A 24,748-nucleotide genomic window follows, 5' to 3' on the forward strand; every position below is an offset into this window, starting at 1 on the left:
CTAATTATAAGAGTTACTCCTACGTCCCCAGAGGCAGCAGCCTTGCGATTTCTTCTTAAATTATTAATCAAGAGGAAGATAAATTTGCCTGATTCAGTTCTACAGGGATCAGTTTTCCCATAGCATATTTTTATTTATTTGTGCCTAAAAGTCACTTTTAATGGTTACTTACTTTTATTATTTTCTCATTTTTTCATAGGTCTAGAGGATAGAATGATCAGCTTAGTATGTGTTTCACACAAGTGTCTCACTGTAGCTGCAGCACAGTCTTTCATCTATAACAGTTCCATAGACCCAGGAAATTTATATAAAAAATAAAATTTATATAAAATTACTTCACTTGTTAGAGATGTTATCTCCCTGTACTCCCAGTCAGTGGCATTAAGAAAGTCTGGCACGAGAACACTGGGCTGTAATGATGCCCCCTCAAAATTAGTGTGCCAGTATGAACTCTATGTCATTTTCTTTGCCTCTCTCAAGGGCATCCCCTCTTCTGTTCTCAGTCAGTTGCTCCAGCTAAAACCCTGGACACTTCCACTTTCTTTCTTACATGCCACATTGAGTTAAGCAGCCAAGCCTCTTCTTTACACCTCGCAAATGTCTGTCCCCTCTTCTCCACTCCCAGTGTCCTCACCACCTCTCACCTGGACCAATGAAAGAACCCCTAAATGACCTCCAGGATTCTGATCTCTCTACTGTCACTGTCGCATCTCTTCATCAGAACGCTGCTGGCTAAGTGACAAATATAATATATCCCTTAAGCCACCCAATGGTTCCATATTATCTTTGTTTTAGAGTTCCCATTTCTTAGCAAACAATATTGTGCAGAGGACAGTTTAGGGTTACACTTTGTCCTTACTTAAGTGACAATTTCAATTTCCTATACATCCAGGGAGAGCTTCACTTTCTCACAGATATTTTGCCAAAAATCAGGGGAACAATTTTATAGGAAAAAAATAGTGAAATAAGCAAAATAATTTTTTTCTGCACCGTAAAAATAACTGAACTGAGGATGAAATTGTTACCATAAATTGTGCTGAAGTTCTGTTCAGCTGCTGTTTGTGTGTTTGGGGGCTGTGGGTAATTTCCCATTATGTGATTTTTCTGGTTGCATGCCATAAAATACTTATAATAAATAGAAACACACGTAGCATCTCAAGAAGTTAAAGGTAATCAGGATTGGAGACGAATCTAGCTAGGTGGTTTTAGGATTCAGAAATAGATAATTATGATGAGAAAGAGGTGGAGGATAAATAGTTCTCTCAATCTTTGGCAATTCTTCCTTTTACCTCAGTTGGAAAATGAAAATTCTTTTAGTGGGAGAGCCATGGAAGGATAGAACATATTTATCAAAGTTTCAACATTTTCAAAATGGCGAGATCACTTTTTTTATCAGGATGAAGGAGGAATAGTCACACTAGCAGCTCCACTCCATCAGTTATCAAACATTTCTCCAGCATCTACCGTGTGCCTCACAAATAATAAGCAAGTCTTTACAGATAATTAGTTTCATGTATGTGAAGTACTGCAAAGGAGTAATATCAGTTGCATGTGAAGGACCTGTCATAGGTCAGGGAGCTGTCTGAGGACATGATGTTGAAGACAGATGGGAAAGACAAGAAGCCAGATGGAGACCGATAGGAAAGGTGTTCCAGGCAGAAGGAACAGCATGGAAGAGAACGGAACTGAGAAAATCTCGAAAGCTAGAATCTGAGGAAACCAAAAGAGAGGGGACGTTAAGAAAAAGATGAGCTGGGGAGTTAAGCAGGGACCTTCTTGCCTTTATTAAGAATTGTAGACAGTATTCAAACTAGAAGCTAGAGCTAGTTGTGGAATTGCCGTCACTGTGGAAATCAATGTAGACATTAGATAGCGGTAATGAAAAGTCTTGGTGTGCAGAGACCACATTTTAATCATCTTATCACTGGTGTCTAGCACAGAGCCTCGCCATGGATGGTGCTAAGGAAATGTTTGCTGACTGAACAGAAGCATTTGAGCAGCATAGCACTTTCATGGCTATTACCTCAGTGAAGTCTCAAATCGATGCTAGGTCTAGGTGTACTATACCTGTTCTACTATGAGCAAACCAGGGCTCAGAGCGACACATGTAGGGGTGCCCAGGGGCAGGAGCTGGAGGAGCCAGGTCCTGTCGTTCCCTGCCCACTATACTAGTGAGGAGGACTGACATGATGTTGCCAGCTTTTTAACTTCATTCAATCAGGATGTTTAATCTTTTTAAATAATCAATTTAAATGGTTCTGTTATGAACATTTTTAAGCATATGCAAAATTAGAATTTTACAAAGAATGCTCATATACTTGTCACCCATATTCAATAATGGTCAAGTTTGCCAATTTGCATCATATAGCACCTAAAGTATTTTCTTTGCTGATGTATTTTAAAACAAATCCAACATTTATCTCTTTTCATCCCTGCAGTATTCAGAAACTATAAAGAAAAAAGAGAGAACATGTTCTTATATTACCACAATGCTATTATCACACCCAACAGAATTTAAAATAATTCTTGGTATGATCTAATCGCAGTTTATAATGACTTAAATTTTTCTTTTTCCTAATCAGGATCCAAACAAGCACTATACATTACATTTGGTGGTTATGCCTCTTAAGTATAAAAAGGACATTTTAACAACAAAAAAGTAAGAAAGAAATACTTTTAAAGACAAAAAACCCCACAGTCTATCATGTTAAAGTTTAGATTTATGAAGTGCTCCTACCCTCAGCCTTATTTTTCATGCGGTGACATGGCCCTGCTCTCTGCAGCCGCTCCTAGGAATCCATGCCCGAAATCGTTGCAGATTCTGCAGTATCGGCGGCAGGGCTGATTACTGTCTCTCCTGAGCATCTCCTGCCTCCCCGCAACCCTGTAAGTGCCCAGTGTTTGCTCGTTAGACAGAGGGCAGCAAGTGAACCTGGCAGTCGGCCCCAAGTCTGGTGAACCTGCACCAGCAGGAGCCATGGTTTCCAGTTGACTTCGAGTCTTAAACCCAGAATCACACTAATGACATATTGAGAAGCTTTCGTTTGGGAAGTGTATTGGAGAGACCAAACAAAGCCTTTTCGTTTTGATCTTACCAACCTGCCTTATGGAATTCACTCACTATAGGTATGAATCTATAGCTGTATCACAAATTGATTATTAACTAGTTACTTAGGGTGACCAAGCCAGATAGCCACGGACCTGTACATGTCAGGAGCAAAAGAGGGAATAGCACTGTCGCTTGTAGAGCAAAGTGTAGTATCAGTGTAGTGAAAAAAGCTGGTTGAGGCTGGAACTAGACTTGGATTCAAATCCCAGCTCTGCTGTGTGACCTTGGGTGAATTGTCTAGCCTCTCTAAGCCTCCATTTTCTCTTAGTGTTCTTCCTGTTTTGCTTCTATTTATCTAGGAATGGTGGGTTATCCTCCAAGATAATATGTGTATCTACTTCTCAAGATGCTATTAAAGGATAAATCTGATAGGAATGTTGTGGAAGCAAGACAGATATTTGTACTCCTTATGTCATATCCAGGGGGTCTGCCAACCTGCCTACGTCTAGAGCCAGACCACTTTATCTTCTTTCTCTGCCCTGGTCTATAATTAGGCAAGAATGTTATCCTTTTCACTGGGCAAGATCTAACTGATTATTACTGCAGAAGAACACAGGAAGCTTGAACATTATTATTTTAGCTTGTAGCTCCATGATTTTAATACAAAAGACGGAACAGGACAAATCCAGCAAAGATTTAACATTTGTATTTGCCAAGGAAGCCTTTCTTACTGGTTGGATATAGTCTTCAGCACTTTGCCTTAAATTAGAAGGCACAGCTCCTTGATCCTTCTTCTGATGTCCAATTAGCTATGAATCACATCAGTTAAACTACAGCCTGTGCATCCCATCTCTGAGCCTTTCACCCAACCTGCCAGCAGAACCTCCAGAGAGAATTGCCATTGTCAGCTAGGCCCTAATGATATCAGAAGTTTCCATTTTGCCCTCAGAGTTTCATGTCTCCTCTCTTAAGCATGATACCCTATGTGGCTTTATTTCCATAGCCAAGACAAATCGAATTTCACAGCTTTGGGGACAAATATCAGATACTGAGGAAATATTCTAGGCAGAATGGAATTTTTTTTTAAATTTATTTATTTATTTATTTTTGGCCGCATTGTTTTTTTGTTTGTTTGTTTTTTGCGGTACGCGGGCCTCTCACTGTTGTGGTCTCTCCCGTTGCGGAGCACAGGCTCCAGACGCGCAGGCTCAGCGGCCATGGCTCACGGGCCCAGCCGCTCTGCGGCACGTGGGATCCTCCCGGACCGGGGCACGAACCCGTGTCCCCTGCATCGGCAGGCGGATTCTCAACCACTGCGCCACCAGGGAAGCCCGCATTGTGTTTTCATTGCCGTGCGCGGGCTTTCTCTAGTTGCGGTGAGCGGGGGCTACTCTTCATTGCAGTGTGAGGGCTTCTCATTGTGGTGGTTTCTCTTGTTGTGGAGCACGAGCTCTAGGAGCATGGGCTTCAGTAGTTGTGGCTCATGGGCTCTAGAGTGCAGGCTCAGTAGTTGCGGCGCACGGGCTTAGTTGCTCTGTGGCATGTGGGATCCTCCCAGACCAGGGCTCAAACCCGTGTCCCCTGCATCGGCAGGTGGATTCTTAACCACTGCGCCACCAGGGAAGTCCCGGAAACTTTTAAAAGGCTATATTGATATGAATTGTTGTTATCATCACTTTATATGGTATTCAGTATATCAAACATTTTTATATCTGTTTCTTCATTTGATCCTTCAACAACCTTGTGATGTAAGCAGGCTGTTAACATTATCCTCATTTTATAAATGAGGAATATAAAGCTTCAAGAGACCTTAGTCTTTTTTCTTTTCCATTTACAAATGCTATCACATTTAATTTTCAAGCAATCTGATGAGGCTGGTGGTGTTTTTCTTTTGTACATATGAGAAAACCAAGTCTTCTCTGGGTTGAATAACTTGCACAAAATCCACCCTGTGAATTAGTGATGAACTTAAGATTTAAAGTTGAAACCTGTTTATTTCAGAGCTTTAAAAAGAAAAAAATTACACCAGGCTACTCCCAGTTGCCTGAAGACATAGGCTTTGCCAAATTCAAAAAGTTTCTGTGCTGACTCCACTTTGCAATAATCCTGATAATCAAAGAAAATCTGCCTTTATGAATCCATAAAACAAAGCTGGCATGAAGCCAAATTGAAATTTGATGTATCTAATTTTCAGAGTTATACGTGTATTGTACGAAATAGCTGGTTGGGGATTCAGACTGTTGTTTGTCTGTAAAACTTACTTCATCTCACACATTAAAGAATTCCTGAGCATTTCCTGAAACCTCTTTAAAGGGTCTCCAGCCAGGATGCACGAAAAATTGTTCTAGTCAAAACAAATGATCCCAATTCTACTGAGAAAGAGAGAGAGAAACAACATATCTTAATTCAGTATATTATTAAAAATTATTCTAAAAGGTCTGATCTACATTGTAGTAGATTTAGCAAACAAAAGGATCATTTTTTTTCCCCTGATGTCTTTATTTAGCTTACCCAATTTAGCAAACATTTATATTAGCATTTACTGTTAACTATGTGTCACACTCTGTTCCAAACATTGGGGATACAGAAGAAGCATGACAATGTCTTGCCCTCATGGCATCCATAACTAAGTTCTTAATGCTCAGTGCTAGAGATCTCTTACTTTGTGGAGTTCAGAAAAGATAACAGACTCACCCTATTGTCTAGGTTTCCCAGTTATAGTTGGATTCTAGGGAATTTAGTTTTGAATCTGTTTATCTTTCTCTCCGTCTCTCTGTCTCCCTGTCTCTCTCTCCGTGTCACACACACACATACACACACAGTAGTTTGGATCAGAAGTAAGCCAAACAACATCTGTAAATCTTCGGCAGTGGAAAATTCCATGTCACCACGTTAACACAGAAGCAGGATGGCAACCTGAGAGAGAAGTCAGGAGTTGGGGTAAAAGGCTAATTAAATCCTTAGGCAGAATTGTGGAGATCCACAGGCTGAAAATCCTTCCAGTGGCCAGAGGTTAGCTCTCTTGATGGCAGGTGGGCATGCCAGTACACATATGGGAGGGAAGCTAGTCTTCTATAGCAGTCTATAAAAACAGCAGCCTTCCCAGCATGACTACCTGAAAAACAGCCGGAGTCTGAAAGCTCTAAAGCTGTCTCTAAAGTTTGATGTAACATGGTGGGGCCTTTTTTTTTTTTTTTTTTTTAATTAATTTTTTTTTTTTTTTGGCTGCGTTGGGTCTTCGTTGCTGCGTGCGGGCTTTCTCTAGTTGCGGCAAGTGGGGGCTACTCTTCATTGTGGTGTACAGGCTTCTCATAATGGTGGCTTCTCTTGTTGCAGAGCACGGGCTCTAGACATGCAGGCTTCAGTAGTTGTGGCGGACGGGCTCAGTAGTTGTGGCACACAGGCTTAGTTGCTCCACGGCATGTGGGATCTTCCCAGACCAGGGCTTGAACTCGTGTCCCCTGCATTGGCAGGCGGATTCTTAACCACTGCGCGACCAGGGAAGTCCGCATGGTGGGGCCTCTTCTGTGCCTGTCTGACTCTGAAATTTCGGGGCAAATGAAAAAAGAAGAGGTGGTGAAATGGGAACTTTTGATTCTTTTCTGAGCTCCAAGTAAATAGAATTATTTTTGTATCATTCATTATACAAAAGAATTTTGACAAAGTATTGCTTCTTGGGCTTGAGACATAAGCAGTATTCTATGGCCATCCTCTTATGCATGCCTATTTGGTTTCACTGTAGCTGCAGCACAGTCTTTCATCTATAACAGTTCCATAGACCCAGGAAATTTATATAAAAAATAAAATTTATATAAAATTACTTCACTTGTTAGAGATGTTATCTCCCTGTACTCCCAGTCAGTGGCATTAAGAAAGTCTGGCACGAGAACACTGGGCTGTAATGATGCCCCCTCAAAATTAGTGTGCCAGTATGAACTCTATGTCATTTTCTTTGCCTCTCTCAAGGGCATCCCCTCTTCTGTTCTCAGTCAGTTGCTCCAGCTAAAACCCGGGACACTTCCACTTTCTTTCTTACATGCCACATTGAGTTAAGCAGCCAAGCCTCTTCTTTACACCTCGCAAATGTCTGTCCCCTCTTCTCCACTCCCAGTGTCCTCACCACCTCTCACCTGGACCAATGAAAGAACCCCTAAATGACCTCCAGGATTCTGATCTCTCTACTGTCACTGTCGCATCTCTTCATCAGAACGCTGCTGGCTAAGTGACAAATATAATATATCCCTTAAGCCACCCAATGGTTCCATATTATCTTTGTTTTAGAGTTCCCATTTCTTAGCAAACAATATTGTGCAGAGGACAGTTTAGGGTTACACTTTGTCCTTACTTAAGTGACAATTTCAATTTCCTATACATCCAGGGAGAGCTTCACTTTCTCACAGATATTTTGCCAAAAATCAGGGGAACAATTTTATAGGAAAAAAATAGTGAAATAAGCAAAATAATTTTTTTCTGCACCGTAAAAATAACTGAACTGAGGATGAAATTGTTACCATAAATTGTGCTGAAGTTCTGTTCAGCTGCTGTTTGTGTGTTTGGGGGCTGTGGGTAATTTCCCATTATGTGATTTTTCTGGTTGCATGCCATAAAATACTTATAATAAATAGAAACACACGTAGCATCTCAAGAAGTTAAAGGTAATCAGGATTGGAGACGAATCTAGCTAGGTGGTTTTAGGATTCAGAAATAGATAATTATGATGAGAAAGAGGTGGAGGATAAATAGTTCTCTCAATCTTTGGCAATTCTTCCTTTTACCTCAGTTGGAAAATGAAAATTCTTTTAGTGGGAGAGCCATGGAAGGATAGAACATATTTATCAAAGTTTCAACATTTTCAAAATGGCGAGATCACTTTTTTTATCAGGATGAAGGAGGAATAGTCACACTAGCAGCTCCACTCCATCAGTTATCAAACATTTCTCCAGCATCTACCGTGTGCCTCACAAATAATAAGCAAGTCTTTACAGATAATTAGTTTCATGTATGTGAAGTACTGCAAAGGAGTAATATCAGTTGCATGTGAAGGACCTGTCATAGGTCAGGGAGCTGTCTGAGGACATGATGTTGAAGACAGATGGGAAAGACAAGAAGCCAGATGGAGACCGATAGGAAAGGTGTTCCAGGCAGAAGGAACAGCATGGAAGAGAACGGAACTGAGAAAATCTCGAAAGCTAGAATCTGAGGAAACCAAAAGAGAGGGGACGTTAAGAAAAAGATGAGCTGGGGAGTTAAGCAGGGACCTTCTTGCCTTTATTAAGAATTGTAGACAGTATTCAAACTAGAAGCTAGAGCTAGTTGTGGAATTGCCGTCACTGTGGAAATCAATGTAGACATTAGATAGCGGTAATGAAAAGTCTTGGTGTGCAGAGACCACATTTTAATCATCTTATCACTGGTGTCTAGCACAGAGCCTCGCCATGGATGGTGCTAAGGAAATGTTTGCTGACTGAACAGAAGCATTTGAGCAGCATAGCACTTTCATGGCTATTACCTCAGTGAAGTCTCAAATCGATGCTAGGTCTAGGTGTACTATACCTGTTCTACTATGAGCAAACCAGGGCTCAGAGCGACACATGTAGGGGTGCCCAGGGGCAGGAGCTGGAGGAGCCAGGTCCTGTCGTTCCCTGCCCACTATACTAGTGAGGAGGACTGACATGATGTTGCCAGCTTTTTAACTTCATTCAATCAGGATGTTTAATCTTTTTAAATAATCAATTTAAATGGTTCTGTTATGAACATTTTTAAGCATATGCAAAATTAGAATTTTACAAAGAATGCTCATATACTTGTCACCCATATTCAATAATGGTCAAGTTTGCCAATTTGCATCATATAGCACCTAAAGTATTTTCTTTGCTGATGTATTTTAAAACAAATCCAACATTTATCTCTTTTCATCCCTGCAGTATTCAGAAACTATAAAGAAAAAAGAGAGAACATGTTCTTATATTACCACAATGCTATTATCACACCCAACAGAATTTAAAATAATTCTTGGTATGATCTAATCGCAGTTTATAATGACTTAAATTTTTCTTTTTCCTAATCAGGATCCAAACAAGCACTATACATTACATTTGGTGGTTATGCCTCTTAAGTATAAAAAGGACATTTTAACAACAAAAAAGTAAGAAAGAAATACTTTTAAAGACAAAAAACCCCACAGTCTATCATGTTAAAGTTTAGATTTATGAAGTGCTCCTACCCTCAGCCTTATTTTTCATGCGGTGACATGGCCCTGCTCTCTGCAGCCGCTCCTAGGAATCCATGCCCGAAATCGTTGCAGATTCTGCAGTATCGGCGGCAGGGCTGATTACTGTCTCTCCTGAGCATCTCCTGCCTCCCCGCAACCCTGTAAGTGCCCAGTGTTTGCTCGTTAGACAGAGGGCAGCAAGTGAACCTGGCAGTCGGCCCCAAGTCTGGTGAACCTGCACCAGCAGGAGCCATGGTTTCCAGTTGACTTCGAGTCTTAAACCCAGAATCACACTAATGACATATTGAGAAGCTTTCGTTTGGGAAGTGTATTGGAGAGACCAAACAAAGCCTTTTCGTTTTGATCTTACCAACCTGCCTTATGGAATTCACTCACTATAGGTATGAATCTATAGCTGTATCACAAATTGATTATTAACTAGTTACTTAGGGTGACCAAGCCAGATAGCCACGGACCTGTACATGTCAGGAGCAAAAGAGGGAATAGCACTGTCGCTTGTAGAGCAAAGTGTAGTATCAGTGTAGTGAAAAAAGCTGGTTGAGGCTGGAACTAGACTTGGATTCAAATCCCAGCTCTGCTGTGTGACCTTGGGTGAATTGTCTAGCCTCTCTAAGCCTCCATTTTCTCTTAGTGTTCTTCCTGTTTTGCTTCTATTTATCTAGGAATGGTGGGTTATCCTCCAAGATAATATGTGTATCTACTTCTCAAGATGCTATTAAAGGATAAATCTGATAGGAATGTTGTGGAAGCAAGACAGATATTTGTACTCCTTATGTCATATCCAGGGGGTCTGCCAACCTGCCTACGTCTAGAGCCAGACCACTTTATCTTCTTTCTCTGCCCTGGTCTATAATTAGGCAAGAATGTTATCCTTTTCACTGGGCAAGATCTAACTGATTATTACTGCAGAAGAACACAGGAAGCTTGAACATTATTATTTTAGCTTGTAGCTCCATGATTTTAATACAAAAGACGGAACAGGACAAATCCAGCAAAGATTTAACATTTGTATTTGCCAAGGAAGCCTTTCTTACTGGTTGGATATAGTCTTCAGCACTTTGCCTTAAATTAGAAGGCACAGCTCCTTGATCCTTCTTCTGATGTCCAATTAGCTATGAATCACATCAGTTAAACTACAGCCTGTGCATCCCATCTCTGAGCCTTTCACCCAACCTGCCAGCAGAACCTCCAGAGAGAATTGCCATTGTCAGCTAGGCCCTAATGATATCAGAAGTTTCCATTTTGCCCTCAGAGTTTCATGTCTCCTCTCTTAAGCATGATACCCTATGTGGCTTTATTTCCATAGCCAAGACAAATCGAATTTCACAGCTTTGGGGACAAATATCAGATACTGAGGAAATATTCTAGGCAGAATGGAATTTTTTTTTAAATTTATTTATTTATTTATTTTTGGCCGCATTGTTTTTTTGTTTGTTTGTTTTTTGCGGTACGCGGGCCTCTCACTGTTGTGGTCTCTCCCGTTGCGGAGCACAGGCTCCAGACGCGCAGGCTCAGCGGCCATGGCTCACGGGCCCAGCCGCTCTGCGGCACGTGGGATCCTCCCGGACCGGGGCACGAACCCGTGTCCCCTGCATCGGCAGGCGGATTCTCAACCACTGCGCCACCAGGGAAGCCCGCATTGTGTTTTCATTGCCGTGCGCGGGCTTTCTCTAGTTGCGGTGAGCGGGGGCTACTCTTCATTGCAGTGTGAGGGCTTCTCATTGTGGTGGTTTCTCTTGTTGTGGAGCACGAGCTCTAGGAGCATGGGCTTCAGTAGTTGTGGCTCATGGGCTCTAGAGTGCAGGCTCAGTAGTTGCGGCGCACGGGCTTAGTTGCTCTGTGGCATGTGGGATCCTCCCAGACCAGGGCTCAAACCCGTGTCCCCTGCATCGGCAGGTGGATTCTTAACCACTGCGCCACCAGGGAAGTCCCGGAAACTTTTAAAAGGCTATATTGATATGAATTGTTGTTATCATCACTTTATATGGTATTCAGTATATCAAACATTTTTATATCTGTTTCTTCATTTGATCCTTCAACAACCTTGTGATGTAAGCAGGCTGTTAACATTATCCTCATTTTATAAATGAGGAATATAAAGCTTCAAGAGACCTTAGTCTTTTTTCTTTTCCATTTACAAATGCTATCACATTTAATTTTCAAGCAATCTGATGAGGCTGGTGGTGTTTTTCTTTTGTACATATGAGAAAACCAAGTCTTCTCTGGGTTGAATAACTTGCACAAAATCCACCCTGTGAATTAGTGATGAACTTAAGATTTAAAGTTGAAACCTGTTTATTTCAGAGCTTTAAAAAGAAAAAAATTACACCAGGCTACTCCCAGTTGCCTGAAGACATAGGCTTTGCCAAATTCAAAAAGTTTCTGTGCTGACTCCACTTTGCAATAATCCTGATAATCAAAGAAAATCTGCCTTTATGAATCCATAAAACAAAGCTGGCATGAAGCCAAATTGAAATTTGATGTATCTAATTTTCAGAGTTATACGTGTATTGTACGAAATAGCTGGTTGGGGATTCAGACTGTTGTTTGTCTGTAAAACTTACTTCATCTCACACATTAAAGAATTCCTGAGCATTTCCTGAAACCTCTTTAAAGGGTCTCCAGCCAGGATGCACGAAAAATTGTTCTAGTCAAAACAAATGATCCCAATTCTACTGAGAAAGAGAGAGAGAAACAACATATCTTAATTCAGTATATTATTAAAAATTATTCTAAAAGGTCTGATCTACATTGTAGTAGATTTAGCAAACAAAAGGATCATTTTTTTTCCCCTGATGTCTTTATTTAGCTTACCCAATTTAGCAAACATTTATATTAGCATTTACTGTTAACTATGTGTCACACTCTGTTCCAAACATTGGGGATACAGAAGAAGCATGACAATGTCTTGCCCTCATGGCATCCATAACTAAGTTCTTAATGCTCAGTGCTAGAGATCTCTTACTTTGTGGAGTTCAGAAAAGATAACAGACTCACCCTATTGTCTAGGTTTCCCAGTTATAGTTGGATTCTAGGGAATTTAGTTTTGAATCTGTTTATCTTTCTCTCCGTCTCTCTGTCTCCCTGTCTCTCTCTCCGTGTCACACACACACATACACACACAGTAGTTTGGATCAGAAGTAAGCCAAACAACATCTGTAAATCTTCGGCAGTGGAAAATTCCATGTCACCACGTTAACACAGAAGCAGGATGGCAACCTGAGAGAGAAGTCAGGAGTTGGGGTAAAAGGCTAATTAAATCCTTAGGCAGAATTGTGGAGATCCACAGGCTGAAAATCCTTCCAGTGGCCAGAGGTTAGCTCTCTTGATGGCAGGTGGGCATGCCAGTACACATATGGGAGGGAAGCTAGTCTTCTATAGCAGTCTATAAAAACAGCAGCCTTCCCAGCATGACTACCTGAAAAACAGCCGGAGTCTGAAAGCTCTAAAGCTGTCTCTAAAGTTTGATGTAACATGGTGGGGCCTTTTTTTTTTTTTTTTTTTTAATTAATTTTTTTTTTTTTTTGGCTGCGTTGGGTCTTCGTTGCTGCGTGCGGGCTTTCTCTAGTTGCGGCAAGTGGGGGCTACTCTTCATTGTGGTGTACAGGCTTCTCATAATGGTGGCTTCTCTTGTTGCAGAGCACGGGCTCTAGACATGCAGGCTTCAGTAGTTGTGGCGGACGGGCTCAGTAGTTGTGGCACACAGGCTTAGTTGCTCCACGGCATGTGGGATCTTCCCAGACCAGGGCTTGAACTCGTGTCCCCTGCATTGGCAGGCGGATTCTTAACCACTGCGCGACCAGGGAAGTCCGCATGGTGGGGCCTCTTCTGTGCCTGTCTGACTCTGAAATTTCGGGGCAAATGAAAAAAGAAGAGGTGGTGAAATGGGAACTTTTGATTCTTTTCTGAGCTCCAAGTAAATAGAATTATTTTTGTATCATTCATTATACAAAAGAATTTTGACAAAGTATTGCTTCTTGGGCTTGAGACATAAGCAGTATTCTATGGCCATCCTCTTATGCATGCCTATTTGGTTAAGAGTCTAGTGGAGAATAACATGTCTCATATTTTTCTGAAGAATGTACTTTTCAGTATGGTCTCACAGTTTTTAATTTTTTAAGTAAAATTGTCTATAATCTTTTGCAAAAAAAGAAAAGAGTCTAGTGGAGAAAGAGCAGTGATATATATGTTTGGAATTTTCTAGTTTTAAGCACTTTTATTTATCATATTACATGGATTATAAGGCTAACATTTTCCCCGTTTTACACCCATACACGTCAGCTTGTGAAATCTGAGTGAGTCTTGAGTTCACCCTCTCCAAAAACAGTACTGTTATTAATTGACACTGCTTTTTGAAATGAATACTGCTTAAAAAGATGAAAATGAAGTACATTGTATTAGATATTCAGAACAACTTTGTATAGGTGCAGAGAAGATTTCCCCATTTTACAAAGGAGTAAAGAGCATCTCTGAGAGGTTGAGGGATTTTCCCAACATCACTCAGAGCCAAGACTCAAATCCAGAACTTTGATTCCAGGGTACGGCTTTGAGACCCTAGTTGCTCTTCTCACTCTACCAGTAACCATACAGTCTTTCACAAAGATTTAACCTGCCTCAGTTTCTCCATTATAACATGTATCTGACTGTATTGGCTTCTTTGAAGGCACCTCATTACTGTTCAGAAAGTGCTTGATACACATATAGGAGCAGAAATCTAAGTGGCAGATGCTCTTTTTATATTCACCCCAAAGAACCAGAAAATTAAAGGCTATGTATGAGCCTGTGTGTGAGCTCCTTAAGGCAAAGAACTGCCCAGTGGATTCAGTATCCCTGGCAATTAGCATTGTGCCTGGCATGTAATAAACCCTGAAGAAATGTTTGCTGAATAAATGAAGGAAGGTATTTCCCCCAAAGAAATGGAAACATTTACAATTTCTCACCTGTATCTCATTGCTGGAACAGTGATCAGATGCTATGCCAAGAATAGGTATAAACTATTCTGCCTGGCCCTGGTGACAACAGTGGTCATGTCCAGGTAAACAATATTGTGATTCCAATAGACTGCACACCATTGATATTTGCCCCAACCCTATTGGAAGGTGCCCCAAAGCTCAGGCTTCCTTAGCTTATAAGCCACCAAGAACTTCTAGCTCAGGTTTGTCTATTAAAAGCATCACTTCTTGGGTGAGCAGCAGGTGGTCTCTTCAAACTGCTTCCCCTGGAGTGTGGAAGTGGATAACTTGGCAGGAAAGCAGCCTGTTCTGCTTGGATGTACAGAATGCTGCTTACAGCCCAGTGATTTACCAGTTGTTAAAGCTGCACACATACCCATAATGAGCAAATAGGAATAGGATGCTACTGTCCCCATTAGTGTGACTAAGGACTGGATATGCATTTGTCTTAAGAGGGGCCATCACAGTAACAACAGAAACAACTACCTTACATTTACAAAATGCTTCATGTCAAATCTCATTTTGATTCTCACACCACTTTGTGAGAGGAATCTCACAATTTACAGATGAGCAAACTGAAGCTCAGAAACTTTCCTTGGCCCTGTTGGTAGTAAATGACAGGATTAAGGTTTAAAGCTGGCCTCCCAGCCTAAAGTTCCCTGTCCTCCTCTGCTCACTGCTTCCTGTGGTAGCTGACAGTCATGAGTCAGCTGGATGAGGTCACAACTGTGGAGGGGTATGCCACTCACCAGCTCACTTCGAGGACGACATGCCCATGGCTTCATGCTGTAGTCTAACCCAGTGAGCTTATTATTTTCTTCCTCAGGCACAAGGCTGGCCATCCGAGCCTTGAAGATGTGAGCAGTTGTTCAGCTTTAATCAGTGCAGATTAATCCTATTGCATTAAACAACCCCAGTCTCCTCACAGGAGGCAGTGCCTCCTTTCCTGTGTGGACGATGGCGTGAATTTGCTTCTGGGTCTCCTTGTTCACACTTGACAAATTGCGTAGGAAGCAGGTATATGGCAGAGACCCCTCTCATGTGTAGCACATGGCATTCACACCCTTGCCCTTGCTCCTTCCAAGTGTCCATCAGTAGCTAAAGCCTTGAGATGATACTGATGGATAAGGTCACTGATATTCCTGTAAAAGGCAGCAGCTTTGGTATTGGGCATCATTCTCCTGACTTCCAGATCACTGTGGATTTGTGAGAGGTCCCTGAGGAGCCATTTAGTGGTTTTCCAGTAGGTGAGTAGTTCCATACTGGTGCCAAGTGTCCCCAAGTATGGCCATCATTGCTCTTTGGCCTGGTAGAGACATCAGTTCATAACAGGCAGAGTAAGGCTGTATTGGGAGTACTGGGAGCAGGCACAGCTTTCCATTTTACCTGGTACAGAAAGGGATTATGACTTCTGCAAGCAGTGAACAAGAATAGGTGTTGAATTACATGTGAAAATTAACAGGAGGAATTGTTAGTAATTACCAAGAGCCAACCCTTTAGGTCCATCAGCTGTCTCTTGTAACCTTCCCAGCATGTCTTGAAGTAGGTACAGTTATTATTCCTGTTCTACTTATGAGGAAATTGAGCCCAACTTTCACAGTAATGCACAGCTAATAAATGGCAGAGCCAGGATTCTGACCATATCTACATAATCCAAATCTTCTACCCTGTCTACTGTCATTACTCATCATGTCTAAGTGAAAGCAAATGATGTAATTCTAATATGAATATGTCTAGTCAGGAACAACTAGATTTCGATACCCAAGAATGTGGCATTTAAAAAAAAAATATGGCTTATCATTTATAGAGGGGAAAAAAAGAACTAACCAGAGGTAATATTTCTCTCATTTTCCAGTGGATTTATACTTTTAAAAATTGAAGTATAGTTGATTTACAGTGTTGTGTTCATTTCTGCTGTACAGCAAACTGATTCAGTTATACATATATACATTCCTTTTTAAAATATTCTTTTCCATTATGGTTTAGCACAAGATATTGAATAGAGTTCCCTGTGCTGTATGTTAGGACTTTGTTCTTTATCCCTTCTACATATAAAAGCCTATGTCTGCTAACCCCAACCTCCCACTCCATTCCTCCCCCAGCCTTCTCCCCCTTGGCAACCACAAGTCTGTTCTCTGTGTCTGTGAGTCAGTTTCTGTTTCATTTGTGTTATATTTTAGATTCCACATATAAGTGATATATGGTATTTGTCTTTCTCTTTCTGACTTACTTAGTATGATAACCTCTAGTTACATCCATGTTGCTGCAAATGGCATTATTTCATTCTTTTTATGACTGAGTAGTATTCCATTGTATATATATACCACATCTTCTTCATCCATTCATCTGTTGATGGACATTTAGGTTGTTTCCATGTCTTGGCTATTGTGAATAGTGCTGCTATGAACATACAGGTGCACGTATCTTTTTGCATTAGAGTTTTGTCCAGATATATGCCCAGGAGTGGGATTGCTGGATCATATGGCAATTCTTTTTTTAAAAAAATTAATTAATTAACTTTATTTATTTATTTATTTTTGGCTGTGCTGGGTCTTCGTTGCTGTGCATGGGCTTTCTCTAGTTGCAGCGAGTGGGGGCTACTCTTTGTTGTGGTGTGTGGGCTTCTCATTGAAGTGGCTTCTCTTGTGGCGGAGCACAGGCTCTAGGCACACGGGCTTCAATAGTTGCGGCATGCAGGCTCAGTAGTTGTGGCTCGCGGGCTCTAGAGTGCAGGCTCAGTAGTTGTGGCGCACGGGCTTAGTTGCTCCACAGCATGTGGGATCTTCCCGGACCAGAGCTCGAACCCTTGTCCACTGCATTGGCAGGCGGATTCTTAACCACTGCGCCACCAGGGAAGTCCCGGCAATTCTATTTTTAATTTTTTTGAGGAACCTCCATACTGTTTTCCATAGTGGCTTAAGGTCCTGCTTCTTTAATGCAGTTTCCCACCTCAGCATTATCCTGCTTAATTTCCTTGTCAGTGTCCCATTCAAGAAGTAAACTCCTTTAGGTTCCTTTTCAAAACTATATGCCATGCACCTAGTACAATCCCATGTGTAGGGAAGGAGGAATGATAGACCTTGAGGTTGGAGAAACAGAGATGAGTGAGGCATACCCATTCTCTAAGGAGTTTATGGGACAATAAAGGAGAGGACCAGCATGCACATAATACAGTAGGTGAAAGGAAGAAGAGTGAGATTTTAGGAGGGAGGGGTAGAGAATTGAGGAGGCCTTAGGTTCTAAGGGAAAATTGTGGTGTTTTAATAGGTACTAAGATGTGATGGAGACAGACTGACCTCACAGAGATCCAGGGTTGAATGCTAGCTCCATGTCCAATGAGCTCTGTTACCTAGAAGCTTTGTGACTTTGGTGAAGTTAGTTAACCTCTCTGAACCTGTTTCCTCTCCTCTAAAATAATATGCTTACCTCAGAGCTTTGTTAGGAGAAATAACATAATTTTTAAGTATGTAGCACAGAAACTAGTCTATTGCAGGTGCTCAGTAAACATGAATTTTCCTTTAGAATATATAAAGATTGAGCACTTTAAAATCTCATTAGAGTGTTCTCCTGAGTGTTAGGAATTTATTAGAAAATATCCCAAAGAGGAGGGCATGGATGTGAATGAAACATTTGGGGAAAGAAGAGGGAATTAAGATTAAATGGACGTGGCAGTGTTAGATTTTTAACTTGTTGAAAATGTAGTTTTCAATACTATTGTAAAACATAAAGAAGACATACTTCACAATTTATGTATCTACTTTCTTGTTTATTTCTAGAGCATTTCTAACTTTAAACTTGTTTAACTATGAGAGGCTGGAGACAGCCCCTCTGCTCTCTGTCTCTGTCTCTCTCTCACACATGCATACACACACACCATTTATATTTGTAAACTCAGATCTTATTGTTTTTGCTTTGATGAAATTACTTGTAAAGCTTTATTTTTCAAAAAGGAGCAAAGAGGGATAAACACTTTTGAATACAGGATTTATGTTTAACATGATTGTCAAAGTGGAGAAGTTGAGAACAAAATGGATTCCAGTTAAGACAAATACAATACAATACGACACACAATATAATACCTCCCCATCCATAGTGGGGAATGTAAACACCATAGAATACGATGTAGAATAAACATTTCAAAAGGATGATAGAAAACATTTTGGGGATCTAATGAGCCATATAGTAAGGAGAACACAGGAAAAGCCTAATAAAGTGCTGATCGCATACAAGTTAAGTATCAGAGAGCTGTTTCCAAAATGTATGACATGACTGAGATGGGGAGAGCATAGAGACTGCCAAGAGAATAGTAAAAATAACAGTGGGATTTGGGAGTGGCGTAATTAGACAGGAGTAAAGCCTTGAAATTAGGCAGAATAATTAGCCTTGAAAAAAAAAAGTCCTAGAGGAGAATCATCTTGTCTGTCTTCATTTTAAAAAAAACGCTTAATATTGAAAACAGGCAATTTCAGTCCTACAGGCATTTTAGAACTGAAGTCATTTCAGTTCCGCTCACTTCCTCATTCATTATTTATTCATTCATTCAATCAGAAAATGTTTATTGAGCACCTGTTATTAAATGCCTCTGCATACCAGGCACTAGGTTAGGAACAGGGAAAGCCTTGGTGAGCTCAGTCTAATGAGGAAGGGGAGTAGTGGCGCAGATGACTGCAGTTTGGTGTGATAAGTGCAGTAAAGTAGCAAAGTGGCGGTATGTAGTTGAGGACTGGCACTGAATTAGGTGTTTCGGTGGCGGGGTTGCGGGGGAAATGGTTGGAGGTGGGAGTTCAGGTTTCTGTCATGATAATAAAGTCATCAAATGGTAAAGGGGTTGTCCTGGGAACAGATGGCAGATTCAGTGATTCTTAGGGGCAGGTAATTCATGGTGTTTAGCTAGTGACAGTGTGGAGCATGGCTCAGAAGGAACGGAGAGTTCCAGCTCTGTGTTCCAGGCTAGATTATTTTCTCCAAAAAATGCTGATGGGGGCTGTGTGACTGTGCAAAGCTTTGACTGGTACTCATGCTGTGGTGCTGTACAGACCTGCCATGGATTTGCTCACGTACACCAAGATCCCTGTCTGACACCAAAGGCTGTCATATGGGAATTGTTAAATAAATTATAGTCTAAACTGTGGAATGTAATTAAGGGTATTAAGAAACATGATACTTATTATTTGAGAGAAGGTGGGAAAAAATCCAAGTTACACTGTTAAAAGGGGAGGAAAAAACATTAGCATAATATATAATTAAGATCTCATATGTGTGTGGGAGTATGTATATATTCAGATGAATTGAGAAATGTCTGCGGAAGTCCAGCACCCACCAGCTTTGTACCTATAGGCTATGCTATAGGGAAGGACAGCAGTGAGAGAGAAGAAGGGGGGATGGGGACCTCTCATTTTTTATTCTGTGTTTTTCTATATGGTTCACATTTTTACAACATCCATGGACTTCGTTTTGTAATTTAAATAAGAAATGAAATAATGCCTATGAAGCCCTGAGCACAGCATCTGCCATGTGGCTGGGAATAAATATTAATTGGATATTAATAGGATGGCAAGAAAATATGACTTGCTCAGAATGATTTAAATCTGCATATAGCATCATATTTATGGTTGTAAATAAGTGTTTTCTCTCTCTGCTAAAATGAAATGAAATAAATATTTTAAATTATGTTTAATAGATTTTAGGTTAAATAGGTATTCTGCTTATTTAAACATTTAGGATTTAGTTATTCAAAGAGAAGTTTGGAACAGGAAGTCTTCCAAATGTAGGTAATATCAGACTTCACCTAAGCACCAGAAATTTCCCGTCAGTTAGGGTTGTCTGTAGAGCACTAAAGTTTAAAAATATTTAACACTCAGAATTAATTGTTGTCTATCATTGAAAACCAAGGTCAAATCATTTTCTTTATGAAATTCCACACCACAACAGCCAACAGATATTCAGTAAATTGAATTTAAATTGAATTTTGTGGAACTTTTTATTATAAAAAATTTGAAGTACACTGTAAGTAGATCATCTTGTATTATATTCATTTAGTCATTCTTGTTTTTGTGAAAAGTTATGAATAAATTGAATTGAAAATCACATTGTTTTCTGAAATGTATTGAGGACCACTGTGAAAATTCTTCATGCTTTAAATTCTCCGAAAGCAAGACACAGTTGTGCCAGGGAGGTGACAGACCAAGTTGGGATCAGGAACACAGAAACTTCAAAAGCCATTTCTTTCTCTATGCTCGTTGTTTTACTAAGTGTCTTAAAACCTACTTTTCTTCCTTTATTTTTATTGGATTGATATGGTGAAAAACTTTTTCCTGTGATGAAATAGCATATCTTAATAATTATATTTCCTTGATTTTTTTAGACCCATATATTTTTTCTTTGAATGTTTCTAAAATAGATTTACTATTTTCTAACCCTGATCTCCTGAGCATCTGATTTAAATATATTGTGTGTGTTAGAATTGATGAAGTTTGGCATGTGATGTTTTATATTAAAGCTATAAGGCAAAGTTGAGGTATGATCCCAAGTAATCAGCTTCTAAGAGCCCCCCAGGGGGAAAAGAAACTTAGCAAAATTAAATGGCGTTTTTTACACAGTTCATCACCAAACACTTGATACTCTGGTCTATCTGGCTGAGGGTAACTAGAGACTCACCTCAGCCCCTATACTATTGGTAATCCTGTGAACTTTTGGGGTTTTTTACCCTCTCATTTCTAAATTAAGCCTATTATTTAGAGATACTTATAGATTCACATGCAGTTGTAAGAAACAATACAGGGAAATCCTATGTACCTTTTATTCAGTTTTTCCCAGTGGTAACATTTTAGAAATCTGTAGCATGCTATGACACGCAAGATGTTGACATAGACATAATCCATCAAATTTATTCCAGTTTTCCCAGCTTTACTTGTAATCATTTGTGTGTGTGTGTGTGTGTGTGTGTGTGTGTGTGTGTGTGTGTATGTGTAGTGAGTTCTGTGTCATTTTATCACATGTGCAAGTACCTGTATCCACGACCACAGTCAAGACAGGAGACATTTCCATCACCAACAAGGATACCTTGTATAGCCCATTTATAAAAACACCCACCTCCTCCCCCATGGACTTTTCACATATTGGGGATTTGGTGGTGGTATGTTTTTGAGTTACCTTTTGGGAAGTAACTGGTTTGTTCTTTCCCTCTTGTGAATGTCTTCAAATAAATAATATGAAAGTGAACCTTCTGTGTTCCTCCATTCTTGCATTGTGCATCTCCCTGTGGCTTGGCAAAGGGACCAACAACAGGGACAAAGGGTTGCCTTGAGTGTGCAGTATTTCTAACTTGCTGAAGGCACAGAACCAAATTTGCCACCTCCGTTTCCATTCCCAGATTACGCTCGATTTGAGGCCAAAATCCATGACCTACGAGAGCAGATGATGAACCACAGCATGAGCTCCGGGTCCGGGTCCCTGCGAACCAATCAGAAACGCTCTCTCTATGTCAGGTAGGCAACAGTGTATTTCTTACTGTGATCTGTACTTGTGAGCCATCAGCTTGGGGAGACAAAGGCGACGCCTTATAGCAACGGGACACGTGTTCTTGACTAACCTACGCTTGTCAATACACCACTGTAAGACCTTAAGTTTAACCATTTTGAAGAAATTTTTGAAATGTTATTAATTATGTTAAATTAGTTAAAGGCCCCTGCTTTTAACAGGTTCTTTGACCATGTTGTGATCCAGGGTAAAGTTCTTAGCATAGGTTGTAGTAAAAATAATGAGAAGAAATATTTTCAGTTCTGATAACATCTTAAACTGAATATGTGGGCCAAAGCCCTGGACCTTGGCTTACCATCAGTATGGGAAGAAAATATTCTCATATTGCTTCCTGGCCTGCTTGACATCTATGCATTAACTTTGGTGTATTGATTGGAAATCAGAAGTACTCTCTCAAAGAGCTATGTGGTTTTTTTCTTAAAGTTTTGGTAGAATGACTTTCTTCTGTGGCATCTCATTACCAGTTGATTCTCAAACCACAAAAGTTACTTGTTCCTTGCCTGTCAAAACTCATTAATTTACCAGAAAAAAGATGATTGATTGAACTTGAAATGCCCTGTGGTCTTCCATCCCCATAGTTAACTCTTGAGTAAGATCCATCATCACTCAACTATAACATTCGCCTCTCAGCGTAAGCCTTCTATATTCCTCCCAAAATATACTTCATCAGTGCTGATTCCACTTGAAAAAAAAAACAGAAAACTGTACACTTGCAAACTGTAAAAACTCAGTGAATTTGAAGTATCCAGTTCTTTCTTAAAAATAATTCACCATATTTCTTTGAGGATTTTATGTCATATTAAAGGATTAATTCCTAGTTTTTCATAAAATCTAGGAAAATCTTCCTTATTCCAATTGGAAACTATTCCTCATTCCACTATCATTCAATTAAAAAGAATGATGACTTCACAATAATAATAATGTAAGTATTAACAGCCAAAGTGGGAGAGCGATGTCCAGTTAATGGTGCAGATGAATCCAGGTATCAGGGAGGAACCATGCCCATCCTCACTGTATTCTCTCTCCCTCAGGATCTGGTCTGACTCCCACCTAGGGTCATATCCTCCTGATGTGAAATTTCACTGTCTTTTCTTGACATGAGGTGCATGTTATAGACATTAATTTATGTACTTGGATTGACTTGTCCTGTTGGTTCCATTTTGGCTATAAAGTTATCTTTTGTGTGTATTAGGTAGGCACAGCAGGGCCAAGAAGGGAGCAGGATTCCAGAAGGCGGCAGGTTCTCGAAGGCCTTGATTTGCTGGCCTCTCTGACAAGCATAGAGTCCCTTCTTATTCCAGGGAGTTCCAGTACCTCAGAAGTCCTGAGATTTAAAATTAAAAAAACCCAGAATATCAATGTCCCAAATTTGTTCAACTGCTTTTTGGAAGATTATTTTGATACATTTCTGTGTAATCTGTGAAAGGAACTATTGAGGACCATCCTAGAACATGTCTTGTAGTGACATCACAAATACAATGGAAAGTAGCTGTTTCTGTTCTCCTTACTTGTGTTGTATTGCTATTCTTTGTGATATAAAATATTTTCTAATCTTGCAATGTTTTAGCCTCGGGTAGCAAATTAGAAAAAGCCAATTAGGTTAGTAGGTTAGAGATAAATCAGCTAATAAAAATGGAATGGTTATATAGAATAAAACTGGAAGGAAACATTACCATATTGTTGGTATCTTGTTAAAAAAATAGAATGCATTAAAATGTCAATGTACTGGAAGGAGTTTGCCCAAAATATACTGGTAATAGCTTATTCCTTTAAATTAAGTTGTGGAGGATTAGGAAAATTAAATGAAGTGCTATGATGCTATTATGTAAGACTAATAGACTTATTTTAAATAGTAGTGTTACTCAGAATCAGACCTTTATTCTCTAAAATGGTAAATAAAACTATAACATACAAAAGAGATGAAGACTGAAGGTAATAAAGAATGTTACCTTGTTAACATTCTAATAGTTGGAGGTCATATTGAAAGGAGGAACTACTTTTAAATGAAGCTCAAAAATAGCTGACAGTAAATGGGAAATTTCCCAAATTATTTCCTCACAAGATACCAAAAGTGTCTTGTAGAGGGCTGACCTCAGTATCTAAATGACTTTTAGAGGCATAGAATTGGAAAAGATATGGACCATGAATAGAGTAAAATCAGAGGGAAAGAACTTACAAGATCCCCTGGCCTTGTTCTCATGCAGTGTGATAAATTAATTTAAATTAATTAGTTTCATTAATTAATAAAATGAAATGAAATGGCAAGGCCTAAAGGGGATTCTTACTAAAAATGATTAAGTATGTTTGTTTGTTTGTTTGTTTTACACCAGTTTTAGCTGTAGGATTTTCATAGATATGCTTGTTTCATCCAGATCGCTTGAATAGAACTAGTGCCAGTTGATTGTGCTTATTTTAGAAAGTCAACTAGTTGCTGTCTCAAAATAAATCAGTAGCAGAATTTCTCTGATTATATAAACATCAGATGATGAGCATGTCTCTTTAATCTGAGAATGACACCCTGGAGTATTATTCTCTTTATTCTGCTCAGCTTTATGTAATTCTAGGGCTGGAACCTTAGCTATCACCAGGCCCACTGTTTAATTTGCAGAAGGGGAAACTGAGGCCCCAGGAGGGAAGGGATCTGCCCGGGACCCCACAGCCGTTTGGTGGCAGAGTTAGATGTCCTGCCTCCCAGTGCCACATCCCTCCACCTGCTCAGGGCTCAGCTTATGCGTATCAGCTGTTGAACGCACTTTGGCTATGAATCCCAGTGTGCTTCCGTCAGCACAGTGGCCTACTCTTGGATTAAGGAGTAGATTAGCTGAGAGGAGAAATTCAAACAGAAACCTCTTTGGGGTTTTTACACAGGATAAACTGTACTATAGGGATTTCATAGGGGATTTCTTTAGTGCTATTCATATTTTTCCATGAAGCCGAAACCTAAACCAGAAAGCAAGCAGCTTCTTTGTTCTGTAA

General features: G+C 40.0%; 1 protein-coding gene across 11 annotated transcripts in view; it reads left to right on the plus strand.

Annotated features, from left to right (window-relative positions):
• Positions 1–24,748, plus strand: part of DLG2 (discs large MAGUK scaffold protein 2) — a 2,147,153-nt gene that overhangs the window by 1,981,857 nt on the left and 140,548 nt on the right. For all 11 annotated transcript variants that reach the window (XM_028501170.2, XM_055091363.1, XM_024131657.3 and 8 more), the window contains one exon: positions 21,606–21,720. In XM_028501170.2, the coding sequence (XP_028356971.1) occupies positions 21,606–21,720 (115 nt within the window). The remainder of the gene's footprint in view (positions 1–21,605; positions 21,721–24,748) is intronic.

Source organism: Physeter macrocephalus, chromosome 16, assembly GCF_002837175.3.
Source record: "Physeter macrocephalus isolate SW-GA chromosome 16, ASM283717v5, whole genome shotgun sequence".
NCBI lineage: Eukaryota > Metazoa > Chordata > Mammalia > Artiodactyla > Physeteridae > Physeter > Physeter macrocephalus.